This window comes from Meles meles, chromosome 5 (genome assembly GCF_922984935.1).
Source record: "Meles meles chromosome 5, mMelMel3.1 paternal haplotype, whole genome shotgun sequence".
NCBI classification, from domain to species: Eukaryota; Metazoa; Chordata; class Mammalia; order Carnivora; family Mustelidae; genus Meles; species Meles meles.
In genome coordinates, this window is record NC_060070.1 from 9,809,868 (window position 1) to 9,831,471 (window position 21,604).

General features: G+C 53.3%; 1 protein-coding gene across 6 annotated transcripts in view; it reads right to left on the bottom strand.

Annotated features, from left to right (window-relative positions):
* SYNJ2 (synaptojanin 2) overlaps window positions 1–21,604 on the bottom strand; it is a 97,865-nt gene that overhangs the window by 19,305 nt on the left and 56,956 nt on the right. For 5 of the 6 annotated variants that reach the window (XM_046005518.1, XM_046005517.1, XM_046005515.1 and 2 more), the window contains 10 exons: window positions 20,032–20,128; window positions 17,378–17,550; window positions 15,851–15,932; window positions 14,939–15,088; window positions 14,698–14,863; window positions 7,446–7,637; window positions 6,014–6,095; window positions 5,103–5,243; window positions 3,393–3,585; window positions 1,100–1,258 (listed from right to left, as the gene is read on the bottom strand). In XM_046005518.1, coding sequence (XP_045861474.1) covers window positions 1,100–1,258; window positions 3,393–3,585; window positions 5,103–5,243; window positions 6,014–6,095; window positions 7,446–7,637; window positions 14,698–14,863; window positions 14,939–15,088; window positions 15,851–15,932; window positions 17,378–17,550; window positions 20,032–20,128 — 1,435 coding nt within the window. The remainder of the gene's footprint in view (window positions 1–1,099; window positions 1,259–3,392; window positions 3,586–5,102; window positions 5,244–6,013; window positions 6,096–7,445; window positions 7,638–14,697; window positions 14,864–14,938; window positions 15,089–15,850; window positions 15,933–17,377; window positions 17,551–20,031; window positions 20,129–21,604) is intronic. The other variant, XM_046005516.1, reaches the window with a different exon arrangement.

The window sequence follows — 21,604 nt, forward strand, 5'->3', positions numbered from 1 at the left end:
GAGAAGACCCTGGAAAGACCTCACTACTTCTCTCCGGGCACCTGCGGGAGGGTGTGGACAGCACCGGTAGGAGGAAGAAAGAAAAACCTGCTCTAGACAGGGAAGGTGTGGTTACTTTTCCGTCTGGTCACCCCTCGGCAATCCACGTCCGTGGCAGGCTGAGCGGGCAGTGAACAGGGTACCTCAAAGAATGTCTGACTCTTGCTGTAGGGGAGACCTCAACGCCTCCGGACACGGGACCAGTCGCTTTATTTTCAAAAGGTAAACGGAGTACAGCTATGCTCCCGTCATCTCAGCTCCGCCGGCTACAAAGCTAACAGGCACCCAAACAAGCAACGGCGTTAGCTGGAGAAGACACGCTCTGGGTCACCCGGAGGCTGGCCGGGGTGACCTGGAGGAACTGAGAGCAGATCCATACTTGAATCTTTCCTATCACGTCACTAAAAAACTACACATGGTGGGGGGTGGGGGGTGCCTGGTGGCTCAGTCGGTTGAGCATCTGACTCTTGATTTCCGCTCAGGTCATAAACTCGGGGTCATGAGATCAAGCCCTGTCAGGCTCCACGCTCGGTGGGAAGTCTGCTTCAGATTCTCTCCCTCTGCCCACCCCCGCACCACTCATGTTCCATCTCTCTACAATAAACCAATAAATCTTTAAAAGAGAAACTGCACATGGGTCATGTAGGGGATAAACGTGAGCTCTGTAGCTTGACAGCTGTGAGCGGCATCATGGCTCTGTACTGTATGACCTTGGGCTCATTGGACCTGGGCCTCAGCTTTCTTGTCTATAAAATGGGTATAATACCGAATTTGTAGGATGGCCCTGAGGATTATCCGCCCAAATTGGTGTATAAAGTCTATCAGATATTGTTCTAACATGTTAGTGCGCTTGCCAATGAGAAACAGAGATCTCATGAAAACAGAGTACTGGAGTGTCGCTTGATGGCTAAGTATATGTAAGGACAGCCGGCCCTATGAGGCTGGCCTGGACCCACCAGTGTTCAGCAGCCTCACAACACTGTGCTCACTGCAGACGCGTGTCCCCCGCCCCCCCCGACTCCAACGGAGGCACAGCTGTAGACTGAAGAGTCCAACTTACTTTCCCACTTGATTTCTGTAGCTGCAGCTGATCAAATTCCAGAAGTTTCTTCCAGTCTTGGCGTTTGACAAAATAGAAGACTTCCTCATAAGTGAGGTCAATGCGGTAGTTGAAATCACCGCACCAAAACACATAATCGTGAGAAAAAATGTTTCTTCCCTGTTTCAAGAAAATCACAGTCATTCCGGCCCATCTTGCAAAGGAGGTGGGAGAGGGGGAGGAAAGCTCACCAGGCAGAGGATAAAGATGTCTTTTTTCCTAAAAAGCTACTTAACAAAAGACTTCACAGAGAGCATCCCATCTCTCCTTAATCCTGCACACCTGCTGGGGAGATTTTCGTGGCTTCCTTCATTTTAAATGATAGTGGTTTTGAGTGGTTTGGGGAAAGTTCGTTTTTAATGGGGAACCACGACTGCCCGTCTTCACCGTGCCGGCCCCAGCTCTGAGATCAGGCTGTGCTCCTGCTTTCCTTACGTCTATACCAAAGACGAGTCGTCTGAACATTCAGTGTTATGAGGCTCAGGCTTACAAACATCAAAATGCCCAGAATGTGCAACTTCATAAAATGTCACAGATTTTATCCAATTTCCTCCTGTGACTCTCTATCCCATTCTTCCTTCCCCCTGCCCTGTCTGGCCCACCCTGAGCCTGTGGTCCCCAGCACAGCTCTGGAGAGCATGGGACCCTCGCCCTTCCTTCCCTGCCATGAATCACAGCGCCAACGACAGCAGCCACAACACACCACCCCTATCGCCCATCTACCTGGTGCCGGGCTCTGTTCTGGGGGCACACCGCCCGCACAGCAACCCTGTGAGGCACGCACTGTCGGTTCTCCTTTAGATAAAAATAAAAAGTTCAAAAGAACCTGCTGCAGTTACACTGATGTGTAATAAAGGCAGCTTTGGACTCAGATCTGCCTAACTCCAAAATCTGTTTCTACTATCCTTGTGTGGCATTTCCACTCTAATCTGGCAGAAGATTAACATTGCTTGCCCGACGGAACATTCCGTAATAATGGAAACGTTCTCCGTCCACGCTGTCCAAAACAGGAGCCACCAGCCTCAAGCAGCCACGAGCAGCCACTGAGTGGCCATCAGGAAATGTGGCCCATGTAACCAAGGAACTTTTCATTTTATTCAAATCCCTGCTTGTGGCTAGTGGTTAGTCTGCTGGGCAGCTCAGGGGTAAAGTATTAACTTATACAGGTATTGCCAATATTCTATTGAAAAAAAAAAAGCTCTATTTTAAACCCTTTGAATATTTTGCATGTGTCCCAAGTTTCCTATTTCAAAGTAGCACTTTAAGTGAGAAAGGTTGGACTTTTTTTTTTTTTTTAAACTAAAGGAACACACAAAGAAAATATCGTGTCCTCTGTGGTCTGGAAGACGTCACGTCGTAAATTTCCCAACTCTGCGTGTTTCTTCTTTAGTCCAAGAAATAAAAGCCACAGCAGAGATTACAGCACTTATTAGTGAAAATGAAGGCATTCTGCCTCGAGTACTCGTATAGCCCAGTACACAGGATGTCAGGTTTATAGGTCTATCTGGCCTCACGGGGAAGAGCTCCATGACCCAGCCAGCTGAGTCACAGACACGGGCAGAACGTGTGATGGAAAGGGCTGGCCTCCACTCACTGCAGGGAGACAGGGGTTTGCACCAGGCTGAAGCTGTGCAGGCAATGGTCTACTTGCAGGCAGGGGAACATCTCAATCTGAGTCTGGAGAGACCCCCGGCTTTGGGATAGAAACCCCTGCCACCGCTAGAGGGCAGCATGGCGCAGGCTGTCTGCAACCTGGCGCCCAGGTGGGAGGATCCAGGGCCCCTGGGTCATGAACACACAGATTCCCAAAAAATGGGTGTTCTTATCTGAGCTGCAACAGCAGGTAGGTCTGAAGACCATGACTCTTAAGAAAATCAAGTCTCCTACTGTTTGGATTCAGATGTTCTTCACCAACTTGGACAAAGCATGAACAGTGAACCAGAAAACGCACAAAATGCCAAGAAAACATGGGGTGCATAAGGACTTTCGGGAAACATAATAGAGACAGGGCACAGAATACTCCAGGGACATCCCCAGGGCTTGGCTCTACTGTCCCATCCCAGGTCACATCCCCTCCCGGGGAGCTGAGCCCCCTGGTGGTGGGGGGGGGGCAAGGACCCTCCTATAGTCACTTCCCATCCCCCACTCCATGCCAGCCTCTATCAGCAGCCCCGAAAACCATGTGTGCGGCCGCCCCAAGCAGGCAGCTAGCAGGCACGCCCAGGTCACATCCCAGGCCACTGTGTGCTCTCACCATGGGGAAACTCAGCTTCTGGGTGATCTCCCTGTAGTCTTCGTTCCTCTCTTTCACCTGGGACTGCCCCGCCGTCAGGTGGCTGCACACGAAGCAGAAGCTGGTGCTGTGGAACTGGAAGCGGATGCCCACGGCCCCTTTGTTCCCGGCCTTGCCCCCCATGCCCGTCTTCACCGTGTCGATGGCCACGTCCCTGCAACACACAAGGTACACACGCTGCCGCTCCTTAGCGGCTAAAAAGGAAGACTGTAAACCAGCTTGTGGCAGCGGGGGGCTCGGCTGTTGGATGGCCTTCTGGGCGGCCAGGCCACCCGGCGACTCCGGACCTCTCTCCTCTCCCCGTGGCAGAGGACCCTCGCCACTACCCCAGCTCTCAAGGGTCCCGCGCTCACAAAGACATCCGGGAAGCTTCCACCCCTAGCCCTGCTTTGCGCTCCCAAGTCCTCCCGAGTCCCCGTCCCCCTGAGGCCGTGTGGACAGCCCCGTTCCCTGCCCACCCCTCACGGCTTTCCTGCATTAAGAAACAGGAAACACCTAGTGACTGGTGCCGGGCTGCCCCGTGCCTAGGCGGCCTCCTCGCAGATACCTGCTCACACGAGATGCCAGGTGACAACGCACACGTGTGAGTGCACGGGTCTGCAGGACGGAGCCTGAGGCACTGGAAGGCCGACACCTGCTCCCTGGGACTATCAGTGGGCAGATGAAGCAAGGGGATAACCAGCCCAGAAGGCTACTGGAGGAGAGGCTGGGGTCCCAGGACGGCCGCTGGGAAATCTGGAGCTCCCAAGCATCGCTCCGTCTCTCACGGTTCAAATCTAACCTTCACCCTGACCCTGACCTTTGCTGACTTCCACTCATGCACTTTGGACACCACCTAACTGCCAGAACAAACAGTCGGGGGGACACGGACTTAAGGAATTTCCCAAAGTGATAGATGAGGACTGTGAGCTGGAGCATGGTCCCGCTCTCCCAGCAGGGCCCCCGGCATGCCTCTGGTCCTCTAAATACTCAGAGGTGTTTAACCAGGAGGGGGCAAGGTCTAGCCTGGCATGGGCAGTGAGTTTAGCTGGGCACAGAAGGAAATTCTACGGACATGAGTGAGAAGGTAGCAGTGGGAGGTTATGAGTCATTGAGGGAAAAGGTAAATTCTTCCCAAACCTTAAAACACGCATGCACGCAGACACTTGTACACACACACGCACACACACGCGCACACTCTTTCCTAAGAGGGCACCCATTTGCTGAGGCTTCCCTTTCTGACACACACACAGCAGCCACTTGAGGGGCATTTCAGTGGAGTGACAGCGGGAGCGGCGTTCTGCCCACGTCTTATTTAGAACGCTTTTAAAACAGACAAAAGCATTGGCATTTCCCGCCGAGTTACTCAGCTCTCGGTCAGAGGTTTCCTGCCTAAAACGTCAACAAGGAATCCCGTTCCTTGCACAAAACTGAGCCCGGGAGGACAACAATCACTCCTTCTGAAAGCGTTCAGCTTCCTGGCCCGCAAGGTTCCCACTGCGGCTTTTTAATCTCCAGACAATATTCTATTCAGCCTGCTTTTTCCTCGGGGGGGGGGTGGCTACATTTATCTAGAATAACGGCGAGTCCTGATTCCTGTTGCAGGAGGGGAGGAGGGGGAGGAAGTCTGAACAAAACACCAAGACGAACAACCCCGCGTCCCCCAGATGTTCATAAACCGAATGTTCTTACCTGATGAATGGGACATGGTATGGACGTACAAAGATATACAGACAGACGCCCACCAGCTGTGCCGAAGTCAAGAGAATGTACCTATGAGAGCGTGAGATGGCTTTCTGGAGCTGCTCACCCCACATCTTCCTGTTGGTGGTACTGGAAAAGACGGGAAAGAAATGAAGCTTCACGTCCTGCTGGAGATGGGCTCTCCCACTGACTCCTTCAGCCCCTATCCTTTTCCTAGGACTGCTGTCACGCTGTCCCCTCTGCCGTGTTAGTGCCAAGCTTTCAGCTCCGCAGCGGGCTATCCGCGTATTTCTGGTTGTGTCGTACCCATCATCGCTCACACCGCACCCCACCCCTGCCACGAAAACCCATCACAGCACCTTGCTCCTAAGAGCTACGGAGATCAGGTGTTATTTGCTCAGAAAGTTCCTTGAAATTAAACAAGGAAGAAAAAGTCCAGTTGACCCTATACAAAACGTCAATGCAGCGGTTTCCGGTCCTTTGTATCTGGTGTTGAGAAGAGACGCACCTTCTCCCCGCACTTCTGCTTCTCACCTTCCCCAGGAAAGGTGAGTCAACGCCCGCCCCCCAGCCCGGCGTCAGCCACGCCCTCCAGGTGTGCACTCGACGGCTCACAGCGTGACTCAGCCTCCGCACACCGCCGGAGCACCGACAGCTGTAACCCGCCCTTCCTTCGATTCCCTTAATTTGTGAGGAACGAGGAGCGGGAGCTGCACATCTGTGAGTGTGTGTGGGCGGGGCGGGAGTGTGATCAGGAGAACCCACACACCGAGGGCCACAGGGCAGGAGAGGCAGAAGCAGGATGGACCCTGTGTCCCACTCCCCGCCTGGCACCAGCCTCGGGGAGCCTCGGGTGAGTTTGCGGGTGCGACCCCGCACCGCCGCGCCCGGACGCTCACCTGGCATTGACGATATTCCCCGCGCTCAGTTCCACCATCTCTTCAAACCCCACGGCAAATATGTCAGCCGGGCTGTCCTCATCTGCGGGAAAGGCGGGAGTTGAGGGAAATCAGACAGCACAAGGCCTGCGTTCGTGGACTCGTGGGGTGCCCCGTGTGCCCCATTTGAGCCCGGGGGTGCCGCTGCCTGGGCGCACTTGTCCAGGGGCTCCATGAGGCTCCATGCTGATCCCCACTTCCCTCACCTCACCGGTGCCCACAGCCTTTCCCGGTCTCTATCCTGGGGCACATCAGTGACCTCTCTAAACCTGTTCCTCTGTCTTCAGAAGGGACAGGACTGCCATCTCCCAAGGACGTCATGAAGCATCCATCAGAGGACACGTGTGAAGTCCCCACCCCACACTGCGGGTAGCAAGGGCACTGCCCTGTGGTCTCTCTTCCTTCCCGGCCACCCGCACAGGCATCGGACCCAAAGGCACGTGCCATGTTTGCCTGTGTCCCTCCAAACTCTGCGCAGTGCGGGGCCAGGCCTTGCCCGGTTCATGACGGACTGACGGGACATGGGTCCTGGCTCAGGGGACTGCCATCCTGGTGGCTGGAGGAGGGGGAACCCTGTCCAGCTTGGGGACCGCGGATCTGCTGCGGAAATGTGTTTTACGGGGAGCACAGCAAGCCGAGGTGTTGCGCACACATCCTCTCCATGTCCCCTTTAACAGGGAAGTGGAGGGGTTAATAGGACCCCCCCCACCCCGGCCACGGGCCACATCTCGCCAGTGCCTCCCCACCTTCGGCCACTCAGCCCCTGAGCCCTCGAGCCAGGCCGTGGCTCCCAGCACGGCAGAAAGGGAGACCCGAGAAAGGGGAGGGAAGCTCCCTCAGCTGGGGCTGCTCTCACGTTCTCCACACCTACGGGCCTGCCCCGGGGACACCATGAATGGTCGCTGCCGCCACAGGAACCCCAGGAACCCTGGGCCGTGGACTCAAGTCACCATGTGCCACAAGGCAGCAGAGGTGGGGATACAGACTGCCCGGGACAGGGAGGGATGGGCTCTGGGCAAGGCTCGGGGCCGCTGCCGAGAACGGGTACAGCCGAGAGGCGGATCACGGCTCTCTTGCAGGATCCGAGGGAGCTGGAAACAGCCGCCCCACAGCCATGCTGCCCGCAGAAGAGCATTCCTGCTTCAACCCCTTGTCCTGAGGCCATTCCGTGTTACCTTCCGGGAGACTGCCCACCCCGACCACCCTGCCACACGTTCGGAAGAGACAAGGTGTCCCACAATTTTCCAGATGTGTTCTGGAAGCCCCGAGACCTTCCTGAACGTTCTGGGTGAGAACATCCACTACCAAATCACGGGAGTCACAGGCTGCGGGGAAAGGTCAAGCCGAGGGCCCCCCGGACTCTGCATGGGGCGGTCAAGGCCGCTGTGCTCACCCTGGGAGCCCGTGAGGCCGGCGAGCTTGGGGGAGTCGAGCAGCCAGTCGGCCAGCTCGGCCGTGCCCAGGAGGTTGCTCCGGAACTGCTTGCCTCCGTTCACGTTCCAGGTCCCCGTGGCAATGCGGATCCGCTTGAAGGTTGTGAATTCCGACTGGCGCTCTGCCATGGCTCTCAGGATCCTGGGCGTCACTGCGAGGAGGCAGGAGAGGGCCCGTGTGTCCGCGCTGCACCACCACGTGTGAAACCATGAAGGGGGCTCCCTGTCGGAGAAGGGGCTGGGATCCTACAGACGGGGGTCAGGGGTGCTCTGCAAGAAGCTGGGAAGGGGCTAAAGCCAGAAGCCCCTGGGGTGCTCAGTCGGTTAAGCATCTGCCTTGGGCTCAGGTCATGATCTCAGGGTTCTGGGATCGAAACCCACATCAGGCTCCCTGCTCAGCCAGAAGCCTGCTTCTCCCTCTCTCCCTCCCCCTGCTTGTGCTCTATCTCTTTCTCAAATGAACAAATAAAATCTTAAAAAAAAAAAAAAAGAGGCTAAAGCCACCATAGATAACCAGTACGTTTCCCTGCGGCGTTTTTGCCACAAAGTCCTGAAAACACAGGACCAGAGTTTCCTCCTCCACACGCGTTAGCCGACCAGACCCCACAGGGAGTCTCTGCCATGACATTTCCTCCACGATCCAGGGGGACATCAGCGAGGGGACACTGCAACCTACCACAGTTTAAACACCTTTATCTAAAACTTAAAATAGCCTACCCTATCTTTGCCTTTTTTCACCCTCCATCCCTCAGGAGATGTTTCCATGGCTTTATATTGGACTCAAGACTTTAAAAAATCATTGCTCTGAACCAGGTCCACCCTCTGGATATCCAAAATATAGTCCATGTTTCACACTGGTGACTTACCTCGAACAGAAGTCACGCCCACCTGTCTACTCAACAACGCACTGTGCTACGCAGACCCTCCCGCAGCTTTGACCGAGCTGGCCTTGTCTGCGGGTCGACGCAAATAGTCACCGTGGCTACTGGAAGCCAAGTGAGAGTCAGACCCCGTGGAAGAATGAGAGCAGCAAAGCAGCTGTGAAACCACGGAGAGCACGGGCAGATTCATTTTTCAAAAATTCCTTAAAGCTTACATATTCTTATAAGGAAAAATGCTGGGTTCCCCCCTTCTTCTCCACTGAGACCCTACAGCATTTATAGGGTCTAGGGGATAAAGTGCCATTAAAATTCCCTCAAAGACACCTGCCCAGCTCATTCACAGGTGGAAGACAAAAACCAAAAACCCCTAAAAACCATGAACTTACAGATAGAACAGACCGGGGGGTCACGGGGTTGGCGGGGGAAAGGTGAAGGGAGTCAAAAGGTACGGTTACACCACCGGTAAGTCCTGGGATGAACGTGCAGCAGCAACACCAGACTTTATGATCCCGTATCGCGTATTTCAAAGTTGCTAAGAGTCGCTCTGAAATGGTCTTACAAGAAAAAACCAACGTTTTCGTAACTATGTGTGCATAGATATTAACTAGACTTGCTGTGATCATTTCACAACGTACACACATATTAAATCATTATGTTGTGCCCATGAGAGTCACACAGTGTCATACGTCAACTGCATTTCGAGTAACAAGAAAAAACCTTTAGCTGTTGACAGAAGCATGACAGTCTTGGCCCCTGAGAGCAGGAGGCATCCTGGTCCCCGGAGGCGTCCTGGTCCCTGGAGACAAGCATTTCTTCTCCTCTTTCAGCTCTACAGGGTCCTGGGGGCTTAACGAAAGGAAGCAACTCTCACGGGCGACTCCCTGGGATGAATGATGACTGGGGATGGGACCAAGAACCCACCGGAGCTGAGAAAGGACCAAAACTGGTCCAAGCCAGCCCTCCAAGAAACTGACACGTAGAACAGTACAGGGTCTCCTGCAGCATCTTCTCGACTTTCCCCCTTCTTTCGGTTTGGAAATACACAAGGACGCGTAAGAGCGGGCTCAGACTCATGGCCCGGGCCCCCGGGAACTACAGCGATGGCGGCCACCGTGTACGTAGCTCGTATGTTCCTCTGTCTCGGGCATGCCAGGAGCGGGGGACGTCCATGCCTCTCACCCAAAGCCTACCAGAATTATTCAAACTGGCCAAGCCTGAACTGTTACCCTGTCCTCCCTTTCCTGCGGAAACCCCAATAAAGAAAACCCCAATAAGCCCCCCTATGGCACACTTCCCCAGGCCTAGGACCTGCAAGTCTAATAGATTTTTTTAAACAGGTAAAACTGGTATATAACACTATACGTCTCGGGTAGAAACCATTACAACACTCCACCTGGCTGCACTACGGAAGGATCACGCCCAGAAGTCTAGTTACCATCTATCACCAGGCATTTGACCCCCCTTCACCCAGCTGCCCCCCCCCCCCCCCAGTAACAACGGATCTATTTGTATCTGTAAGTTTGCTTTTGTTTTGTTTTGGACTCCACACGAGTGAAATTATGTGGTAACTGTCTTTGCCCACCTGACTTATTTCACTTAGCTACTACCTTCAAGGTCCATCCAGGCTGTTGCAAATGGCAGGATTTCATTCCTTTTCGTGGCCGGGTAGTATTCGTGCGTGTGCGTGTGTGTAGTGTGTGTGTGTGTGTGTATGCACGCACGCACACACCTTCTTTATCCATCTACTGATGGGAACGTGGCTGCACCACAGCACACCGCTACAAACAGAAGGGCATGAATATCTTTTTGAATCAATGTTTTCACATTCTTCGGATAAATCCGCGCAAGTGGGAGAGCGGGATCATATGGTCGTTCTATTCTTAACTTCCTGAAGAATCTCTGTACTGCTCTCCGTAGTGACTGTGCCAATTTATTTTCCCACAAACAGTGCACAAGGACTCCCTCATCTTCACAGCCTTCTCCGGTGCTTGTTGTCTTTCTGACCGGGGTGAGGTTAGACCTTATTTCCTTCCGATTTGCATCCCCTGTTACTAATGATGCTAACATCTTCTCATGCGCCACTTCACCGCCCATACATTTTCTTTGTAAATAGGTCTACTCAGATCCTCGGCCCATTTTTTTGAAAATCAGTTGCCTGATTTCTTGTTGTCGCTGTTGAGTTGTAGGAGTTCTTCACATATTTTGATATTCACCCCTTATCCAATTAGGCTTCGCAAAAATCTTCTCCCATTCAGTAGGCTGCCTTTCCTTTTTTTTTTTTTTTTTTTTGAGGGAGGTGGAGAGAGAGGAGGAGAGAGAATCCTAAGCAGGCTCCACACCCAGGATGGAGCCTGACGCGGGCCTTGATCTCACAACCCTGAGATCTCGACCTGAGCTGAAACCAAGAGTCAGACGCTTAACCGACTGAACCACTCAGGCGCCCCTGGCTTTTTTGTTCTGATGATCTCTTCTGCCATGCAGAAGCTTTTCTAGTGGGTGTAACTCCATCTGTTTATGTGTGCTTTTGCCTCCTTCCCTTAGAGTCAGATCCAAAAAAATACTGCTTAGAGCAAGGCTGGGGAGCTCACCACTTGTGTTTTCTTCTAGAAATTTTATGGTTTCAGGTCTTACATTCAAGTCTTTAATCCATTTGGAGTTGACTTTTGTGTACCACTGTCTAGTTTCCCCAACATCATTTACTGAAGAGACAGTCTTTCCTCCATTGTATGTTCTTGGCTGGTTTGTCATAAATTTCCTGTCCATACGAGCACGGGTTTCAATCTGGGCTCTCAATTTTGTTCCATTGTTCTGTGTTTTTACCTGAATCCTATACGGTTTTAATATAACTTTATAGTTTAGCTTGAAATCAGGGAGCCGGATACCTCCAGCTCTGTTCTTTTTACTCAGATTGCCTCGGCTCATCAGGGCCTTTGTGATTCCGCACAGATTTTCACATTAGTTGTTTTAGTTCTGTGGAAAATGCCACTGGAATTTTGGTAGGGATTACGCTGAATCTGGACATGATTTGGGTGGTATGCACATTTCAACAAATTAATTCTTCCAATCCAGGAGCACAGGGGGGCTTTCCATTTATTTGCCCCTTTCTCACTTTCGTCCATCAGTGTCTTACAGTTTCCAGAGTACAGATCCTCCACTGCCTTGGTTAAATGTATCCAAGGTATGGTGCTCTTTCTGACGCAACTGTAAATGGAACTGCTTTCTTAATTTTTCAGTCTGATAATTCGTTATTAATGTATAGAACACACCACAGAATTCTGTGTTTTGATTTTGTATCCTGCTACCTCACTCAACTCATTTATCAGTTCTAACAGTTCTGGGTTTTCTATATATAGTATGTCATTTGCAAATAATGACAGTTTTATTCTTTCTAATTCTTTCTAATTTCTAATTCTAGAATTTCTAATTCTTTCTTTCTAATTGGAATTAGAAAAAGAAAACTTTTCTTTTTCTTGCCTAATTGCTGTGGGCTGGACTTCTACTACACACTGAATAAAAGTGCCCAGACTAGGCATCCTTGTCTTGCTCCTGATCTCAGATGAAAAGCTTCCAGCTTTTCACCACTGAGTGTAATGTTGGCTGTGAGCCTGTCATAGACAACCACCATCATTATGTTTAAGCAAATTCCCTCTACCCACTCTGTTGAGAATTTTTATCAGTTGAAGTTTGTCAAATGTTTTTTCTACATCTACTGAGATGATCAACAGGATTTTTTATTTATTTTCAACAGGATTTTTTAAAAGATTTGAACGATAGAGCGTGAGAGCACATGCGTGGGGTGGGGGCAGAGAAAGAGTGAGCAGCAAACTCCCCACTGAGCAGGGGGACTGACTTGGAGGGTCGATCCCAGGACCCTGAGATCATAACCCAAGCCAAAGGCAGACACTTAATTGAGCCACCCAACAGCCTGATCAGCAGGATTTTTATCTTTCATTTTGTTAATGTGGTCTATTAGTTGATTGATTTGTGGATGTCGAACCATCCTTGCATCACTGGAATAATCCCTCCTGATCGTTGTAAATGATCCTTTTGATGTGTTGTTGAATCTGGTTTGCTAATATTTTACTGTAGAGTTTTGTGTCAGTGTTCATCAGCGACACCAGCCTGCAATTTTGAGTGTGGATGCGTGGCATCCTTGTCTGGTTTTGATATCAGGGTAGTGATGGTCTCATAAAATGAGTTTGGAAGCAGTCCCTCCTTTTGAATTTTTTGGAAGAGTGGAGGAGGGGGGCGCCTGGGTGGCTCAGTGGGTTAAAGCCTCTGCTTCGGCTCAGGTCATGATCCCAGGGTCCTGGGGTCGAGCCCCGCATCGGGCTCGCTGCTCGGCAGGAAGCCTGCTTCCTCCTCTCTCTCTGCCTGCCTCTCTGCCTACTTGTGATCTCTGTCAAATAAATAAATAAAATCTTAAAAAAAAAAAAAAAGAGTGGAGGAGGACAAGTATCTAATCTTTGAATGTTTGGCAGAATTCACCAGTGATGCTTTCAGGACATGGAACTTATGTGTATTGGTTTTGGTTTTAATTTGTAACCACTCTATTTTATTTTTTTAAAATCTCTTTGCCCAAAAGGGGGCTCAAACTCACAACCCTGAGAGATCAAAGAGTTCTGTGTTCTACTAACTAAGAAAGCCAGGTGCCTGGCTTGGGAGGTTTTTGATTTCTGATTCAATCTCCTAATAATCGGTCTATCCAGATTTTGTATTTCCTCATGATCCAGTCTTGGAAGAATGGTATTTACCTATCTCTTGTAGGTTGTCTGAATTACGTGTAGTAGTCTCCTATGAGCCTTTGTATTTCTGTGGCGCCCGCTGTAATTTCTCCTTTTTCATTTCTGGTTAGCGACGTCTCCTTTTTCTTGGTTAGTCTAGCTGAAGTTTTATTTTATTTTTTTCGAAGAACCAACTCGTAGATCTTTTCTGCTGTTTTAAAATCTTTATTTATTTTCCACTCTGATCTTTATCACTTCCTTCCTTCTCCTGACTTTGGGCTTCATTTGTTCTTCTTTGTCTAGTTCCTTCAGTCGTACAGTTAGATTGAGCTCTCTCTGGTTTCTTGAGGCAGGCGTGGGTTGCTAGGCCTTTCCCCACAGAAGTGCTTTTGCTGCATCCTAAAGATTATGGCCTGTTTTATTTCTGTTTTTGTTTGTCTCTAGGTACTTTTAAAAAATTGCTCCCTTGCTTCTCTGATGACCATTGTTTGTTGTCTGGTAGCAATTGTTTAATCTCTACGTTTTTGTTTTTTCCAGTTTTCTTATAATTGATTTCTAGTTTCATCCCACTGCGGTCAGAGAAAATGCACGATAGGATTTCCGTCTTCTTAAATTTATTAGGACTTGTTTCGTGGTCTAACATATGACCTATCTGGAACAATGTTCCATGTGTACTTACTCAAGAAGGATGTGTATTCTGCTGGCTTTTGGGTGGAATGTTCTGCTTACGTCTGTTAAGCCCATCTGGTCTAATGTGTTGCTTAAGGCCAATGTGTCTCCTTATTCGTTTTCTGTCTGGACGATACCCACTGATGTCAGTGGGATGTCCCTGACTATTGCATGGCCGTAAATTTCTCCCGTTAGCCCTGTTAATATTTAAATATCTTAGTGCTTGTATGCTGGGTGCATACGTATTTATACACGTTATGTCGTCTTGTTTAATGGACCCCTTTATCATTATGTAATGCCCTTCTTTGTCTCTTTTTAGTTTTTGTTTTAAAGTCTCTTTTTGTCTGCTAGGAGTATAGTGACACCAGCTTTCTTTTTATTTTCATTTGCATAAAACTTCTTTTTCCATCCTTTCACCCCTGGTCTGTACATCCTTTTTTTTCTTGAGAGAGAGCGAGCACGAGTGAGAGTGGGAGGGATGGAGGAAGAGAGAAAATCTTAAGCAGGCTCCATAGGGTGAGCGTGGAGCCTGATGCCAGATGCGGGGCTCGATCTCATGACCCTGAGATCATGACCTGACCCGAGGTCAAGATATACACACTTAACTGACTGAGCCACCCCGGCGCTCCTGTATGTCCTTCCATCTGAAGAATAAACTGTTTTTTCCTGAGCCTCCTCTTGTGGCTGCACATGACTGATTGTCTCATAAAAGAACGCAACCACACCGGTCGGCCGCTCAGGGCACGTGGTCAAGCTGAAGTCACCGGCCAGAGGGCAGAGCACGGACGCTCCGCTCAGGGGAGTGTCTGCTACCTGCTGTTTGGGGTTATGTGAGGAGGAGAGGGAAGGGCTGACTGGCACACCCCCACCCCCGACACTCCCTCTGGGTGGCCGGGCAGCTAGAAACTTCCATGCACGTGGAGCGGGAGCCCCCTTACCCAGCAGGGCCGTGTTGTCCAGGAGCGTCCTTCCCTTGTCTGCGGACTCCTCGGTGCAGACATCTCCGACCAGCAGCAGCTCGATGGCCTCCTGCTTCAGCCCATCAAAGAAGTTGGACTGGATAGTGCGGGACACGGACCGAGCCCCGTCCTTCAGCTTCCCCACCTGCCGCGGGCCAGACCAGAGGCCATGAGATGGATCCACGCGGGCCCTCCCTCTCTCCCTGCGGTCTCCCCCTACCTTGGCCTTCCCTTCCAGGGCCCGGCTGCCCGTGAACATCTTGCTAAGGCTGTGCCCGTTCAGAGACCACATGGCTTTGAAGGACTCCACGAAGCGGTCCGCAATGGGCTTTGAGCTCAGACCCAGGCTCTCGAGCTGCAGATGAAGGACCTGGATGACAAGGAAGGGACAGATGTCACCATCTTCCCACCGGGAAGCTCCCACCACCCACACTGCTTCGGGTCTGTGTCACAAGGCATCATCCCCGTGAATTCAGGTTTGGCAGACCGTGGATCACCCTGTGCTCCTCCAGAGAACGGGGGTCCTGGCAGCGAAGAGTGGGGCTTCCAACCACCACTCACCCAACCTGAGGCAACCTGGTCTTCACGGTGCCAGCAGCCCTCCTCTGGGCCCCTTACTCCTGACCTCCTCCCCCATCCCCAGCCCCGACCACCAGGGGGATGAGAGCCATCAGGGACAGCCCGGCAGCCGGCGGTGACCCCACCCCCTCCCTCTGCCGTGAGCCAGGAGAGGTCAGCCTGGCACTGGGCCGGCGGGCTGGCAGGCAGACTCAGGTCTCCCTCCTGGGCGGCAAATCCCGCCGCATCTGAGCCTGCCTCACACTGCCCTCGCCCAGCTGGATAGTCACAGCAATCACTACACAGAACCACTGTTTCTCAAGGTGGCACCAGGCTCCTCTGGGCAACCATGTCTGGAGTGCATTCCACAAAGTGTGCGTACAAATAAGGCAAAGGCATCGAGCGGTATGGGCAAGCCAGCCACCCAGGCAGACCTCGCTCTTTGACGCCTGGCACGTCTCTGCCCCACGCTCCCCCGTTAGGAAGCTAGCCCAGTGATGTCCCCTCATCTTGCCGATGGAGGCATGGGACGTGACCCAGGTGGCCCAAGGGCCCTCACGCGGCAGGGACAGACCTCGAGGGCTATGAAGCTCTGCACCGTGTTGGTTCGGTCCAGGCAGTCAAGACAGTTCATCCGCAAAGTGCCTTTCTGAAAACTTAGGGGGACAAGAAATGCAAATGGTTACAAGCTGATGAAGGAGCAAAGCCCACAGCACGATGGTCTACGTTTGACTGCAGGCGTCTGGGAAACCTGGGGCCGACCCGTGCCTACTCTGGTAGCCGGCCAGGATCCCCAGTGCACACCTGGAGGGACCCCGCCGGCTGGAGCGGCACGCACACCTGGGTCATTATAAAACACGCCGATTCTCATCGGTTGCCGTAGTTATGTCTACACAGGGGCCACGAGCCATCAGCTGGGTGGCTCAGTCGGTGAAGCACCCGGCTCTTGGTTTCGGCTGAGGTCATGAGGTCATGACCTCAGGGTCATGAGACTGAACCCGCCCTGGGCTCCCTGCTCAGCAGGGATCCTGTGTGAGGTTCTCTCCTTCTGCCCCTCCCCCTGCTCTATGTCGTAAATAAATAAATGTTAAAAAAGAAAAAAAAAAACAATTAGCGAACTGAACCATTAGCAGATTAGCACACGCTGAACTACTGCTCCCGGGGGAAACCGAGGGTCGGGTTCCTGCAAGCCTCTGTTCTCTCACATCTTCCCCAACTGCACAACACATAACCCTGTTTTACGGGCGTTTCTGTTTAAAAGCACGTTAACACAGATCGCTGCTTAGCGCCGACTCCGAGGAACTGCGCTCTGAGAGCTGCACCAAGCTTCTCCGTCCCCGTCGGACACAGCACGGCCACCTCGTGCTTGGGAACACCGGCCAGCCCTTGGCACTATGCTGGGGGGGGGGCATTTTAAAACAGTGAAATGACCTATAAAATGCACAAAGATATGACCCCGGGGCACCACACAGACCACGAAAAGAACACTCGATCGTAGGAGAGTCGAAACCAAAAGGCAGAGCGTTGCCTTGCTCCCCCTCGGCTGGGAACAGGGCGTACTCAGGGGCTCAAATTTCTCACAGTTCGGAGCATGTCTGTCCATGACCCTGAAAGAGCCGTGAGTGTTGATTTGGGGGGACGAATCAGTGTTAGCGATGGGCCAGTTTGCAAACACAGAATCTGAAGAACGAGGATCGACTGGGTTGTGATTTGAGAGAAGTGCGTTTCCTTTCTCTGCTCAGCGCTGAGCAGGAAAGTCCCGACCCCAGGCTCCTCGGGCCATGGGACTGGCGCTAGCTGTCCCTCTTCGCTCTCGTGGGCTTTCACCAGTTCGGACGGTAAGTTCTGTGGCCCCCAGAGCGCCACGGTTTCACCTGGTCCCTTTACTTATCATTCATTTTGCCAGAAATCCACACTTGGCCATCCAGTCACCAAATTCACGAGCGTGTACTGAAGGCGGGAAGGGGAAGAAGGCACTGGAAGCCGGGACCCCCCCAGGCCCGACCCTGTGGCCCCGGAGACCGCAGTGCGGCCATGCGGCGGGGAGGAGGCGGCGGGGAGGAGGCGGCGGGCGGGGGGGGGGGGGGGGGGGGAGACTCACCGTGGACTTACATTCTCGCCCTTGGCGAACACGTCAAAGTCATCCCAGTGCAGCTTCAACTGTGGCCTCAGCAAGTTCTCCAGCTTCTCCAGCTTCCCACCTTTGGCAAACTGGTGAAAGTCGAAGTTGATCATAGGTGTGTCGCCGGCGTGGCAAGAGGCCCAGAGCAACTTCTGAAAGTGGAGAGGGAGAGGGTGGCCAGGGAGTGAGGGCCGGGACGCGGGGACTGCAAACCTCTGGCGGCCGGAGTCAGGGGGGCTAACCGCGCCGGCTGGGGCCCACGCTCCGGCTTGAAGGCACGTTGGGGACCGAGCTGTTCATGCGCCCCGACCCCGAAATGGAAGGACAGGGCCTCGGAGCGCAGCACTGCCAGGAGCACCCCACCCGCAGCAGGGCAGGGGGGCCAGCCCGGGCCGAAGACAGCCGGGGCGGCCGGGGCAGCTGTGGTTCACAGCTCTGAACTGACATCACCCGCCCCCACCCCTGCGGGGCTCCTGGGAGGGCACCAAGGAGGGAAGGAGCACTCTGTTCTGCAGACCCCCAAGTGCCACGGGCCCCCCAGAGACGGGGCAGCCCATGGGCTGGGGGCTCATAATCCAGCTCCCCGTTGCCAGGTAACCGGTGCCGCCCAGGTAAGCATCAGGCTCAGGCAGGTGTGCTCCTCGGTGCCCCATCCTCCCATCAGGGTCCTCTGGGTCCCCGTGAGGGGAGGTACCGGACACATGGCCCAGTGAGATGGCAGGAAGGGGGATGAGAGGTCAGAGCCAGCAGGCCCAGGCTGGCGCAGGACCTGGGGGGGAAGCGAGGCCAGAGACGGGGGTGCATAGCAGGGGCTCCTGACGGAGGCCTCCCCCCAACACAAGGAACCTCTGGGACACTCCGGAGCGCTCTCAGGAGCCCTGGGGTAGAAACTGGGCCGGCGGCCTCCCTGGGGCGCCCAGCCTCAGGCCCAAGCCACTCTGACCCTCCAGGGTAGCTTCAGGTTTGACTTGTCCAGAGAGTCTGTGAACTTGAAAAACTGGAAGAGCTTTGGGCCCTCCGGTCCCTGCAACTCAAAGTGCTTGCTGCTGGGAGCCAGAACACCAGCCAGTGCCTGGCGGTGGCCATCGGAGAGCCTTGCCAGGAAAAAGCAGCCGGCCAAGCTGAGTGGTATCCTCTTCGCCCCTTTGCGATGACACAGTTTGGAGCGAGCACCTTGTCGGGCTGTGACTGAGGTCCGTGGGCGGGCTGCCGGGACTCGGAGCTCAGGGCTGAGGGAGCCGCCGCTCGATTTGACCAGCGGGTCTCCTCCAGGCGGCATCCGCCTCCTCCCTGCCCAGCAGCCTGCCCTCCTCTCCCCGGGCCACAGGACCCCTGCCGCCTCCTGGCCCCCTGGTGACAAAGAGCCCGCCCGCAAGGCGCACTGCTGCTGGCCGGCGGGGGCTGAGGACATGCCCTCTCCAGCACTCAAGACATAAAGGGAAAGGAGGTTCTGTTCTTTCCTTCTTTTTCCTTAATATAAGCCATCCGCGTTGCTGCCAGGATAGTTGGGAGGGGAGACTCAGCAAGCGGACTGCCAACAGCAACAAACCCAACAGGAAAAGCAGGTCTGGCCCGACGAACTTGGCCACCAGGGAGTCTGCTCTGCGCACATGGTCTCTCTGCGCAGAGCAGAAGGGGTACCCAGTGGGCTCGGCTCCCGCCGGCCAGAGGTAAGCAGTCAGGGAGACAGCAAGCGCTGCTTCCCGCGAGCCGGGGTCCGACTGCACTCCCCGCTGGAAGGGGCTTCCTGGACCGTGGAACGACCAGAGGGCTCCTCTCCATTAAGTGGGGGACACGGGCCCCTGGGAAAGGAACATGGACATCGCCCGTAGCTCCTTCTGGAGCCTTGCATCTAGCCGAATGAGACCTTCGGGAGCTCTGGGAACAGGGAGAGGCCCGAGTGAGGTAGGCGGAGCTGTCCCCTCAACGGGCTCCTTCCCTGTCTGCCCCCCGCCTCTGCACACCCCCAACCCCTGAAAGTGCCCAGAGAGGCCACAGGGAGCCCACGGGGAGCTGGGCACAGAGAGCTGCTCCCTGGAGCAGCCCAGACAGGGATGGAAGATTTGAAGGTTGACGTCAGCAGGAGGAAATCTCGTTAAGGTTCCTGCTTTAAACGGAGCAGGAGCTCTGAGGGACGGCGCCAGGCCAAGGGCGCTGCAGGTGTTTCGGTGAGCGCGCCAGGAGGCAGAGCCAGACCAAGGAAGGACGGGAGCTCAGGCTCCCTGAGCGGTCAAGGACTGCGGGGCGAAGTGTGTGTGTGTGTGTGTGTGTGTGTGTGTGTGTGTGTGTGTGTGTGTGTGTGTGTGTGTGTGTGTGTGTGTGTCCAAGACAACCAGGGAGGGGGCCTAGCTCTCCTGAGCCCTGCAAGCCCCAGAGGGAGCCCTGGAGGGAGCCCTGGAGGTGGGCGATGCTTTGCTGGAGCACATTCTCTAACCGTCAGCTCACAAAAATTAAATTTCATACTCAGGAGCCCACATCACCTCATGCGACAGAGCTGGTGGAAAGAGCCCCCCAGGCGTGGTGACAGCAGTGCCCTTCCCAGTCCTGCAGGGAAGCGTGCCTCTGCGCGGGGCCGTCCTGCCCCCTGCCCACCGCCAACTCCCCTCCGGGCCCGAGAAGCAGCAAGCGTTTACCTTGAAGGCTCTGTTGAGCACCTCCTCTCCGCCTCTGCTCCCCAGCAGGTTCACGACCACTTGCTTCCCATACTGCTCCTTCAGCAGCACCATATGCCTGCAAGGGCACAGGCCAGCGCGTGACCCCGTGTCGCCAGCGCACAGACTGCCATCCCACCCTCGAGGGCATGGGGCACAGGAAGGACCTGTTTGGCACCAGCGGTCCAGGTGGAGATGTTCTCCAAGACCCCAAATTGGTTGGGGGTTGGGGCGAGACCACCACTCTCTCCCAGCCACCAACCCCACGGTCAGGGCCAAGCGTTGCAACAGCCTGTTTGCACGCAAGGCTCAGGTCAAGAATAATTCACAGCACATCGGACTTCTACGTAAGTGTGACATCAGACGACGGACATGCCAGACTTTCTGTAAAATACCACAGCTAAATCCAGAACAGCTAACCTGGCCCTTTATTAACAGGGTCCAAGAAGCGCAACATGGGTGTTTCTGAAATTAATCTCTAATTTCACTTGGGACCTTCTTTCTTGAAGCTAGAAAAGCTTGTAGGAGGGTTGTTAACTTCAGTGTCTGTTACCTAAGTGCCGTATTTCATTATGTGTAATTATGTGTGATCCAGGCAAGAAGGCACGGTAAAATTTCAGGCTCTAGGAAAACATTCATAGATCAGAGACTTTTAAAAAATGCATATGTTGTGAGGTGCCTGGGTGGGTCAGTTGGCTGAGCATCTGACTCTTGGTTTTGGCTCAGGTCACAATCGTGGGGTCATAAGATCGAGCCCCGAGTCCAATTAGGGAGTCTGCCTGAGATTCTCTCTCCCTCCCTCTCCTCCTCCCTCGGCTCCTCCCCCTGCTCACTCTCTCCCTCAAATAAATAAATAAATGAAATCTTAAAAAAATACGTATGTTGAAATATTAGGGAAAGACTAATATTTATCTCTTATCACTAGCTTTTGAAAAGCTAACTTGATAACTTCACTAACAGTAGGACTACTTAAATGTAATCGTAAAAAAATACAGGGGAAGACAATACAAAAAAGAGATGCAAACTGCATTTTCATCATGCAATCTTCATGCCTGAAGATAGAAAAAAGAGAAGATAGCATGCCACAGTATTAAAAATGGTAGAACTATATGTGACTTAAAATCGTTTTCTTCTTTATACATTTTGCGTTTTCCAAATTTCTAGGCTGACCTTTTTTTAAGTTAATTAGTGCTAAGGAACCAGTTTCAGCCCAATAAAGGAAAAAGACGCTCTCTCACCAAATTTGCGGGTAGCACTCTATAGTAGAATATGGATTCTGAAGGGGGTAGTTTGAATTGAGGTCCTCTGCTGACTCCCTTAGGGTGAGCTCCTATCTCTACGTGGCATAATTCTCAAGGGATGCTCCTGGCAGCCCCGCCCTCCACACGGTGTCCCTCCCCTCCCCGAGGTGTCCCCACCCGGGGTGGGGGGGGATAGGGCTCCATCTGACTGGTGCCATAGCGCTTCTGCACAAGCCTGTGCTCTGGGGGAAGGTCCGAGAACAAATGGAGTGTGTGCAGGGCTCTTCTGGGTCTGCCTGCCCCGGGAAGGTGTG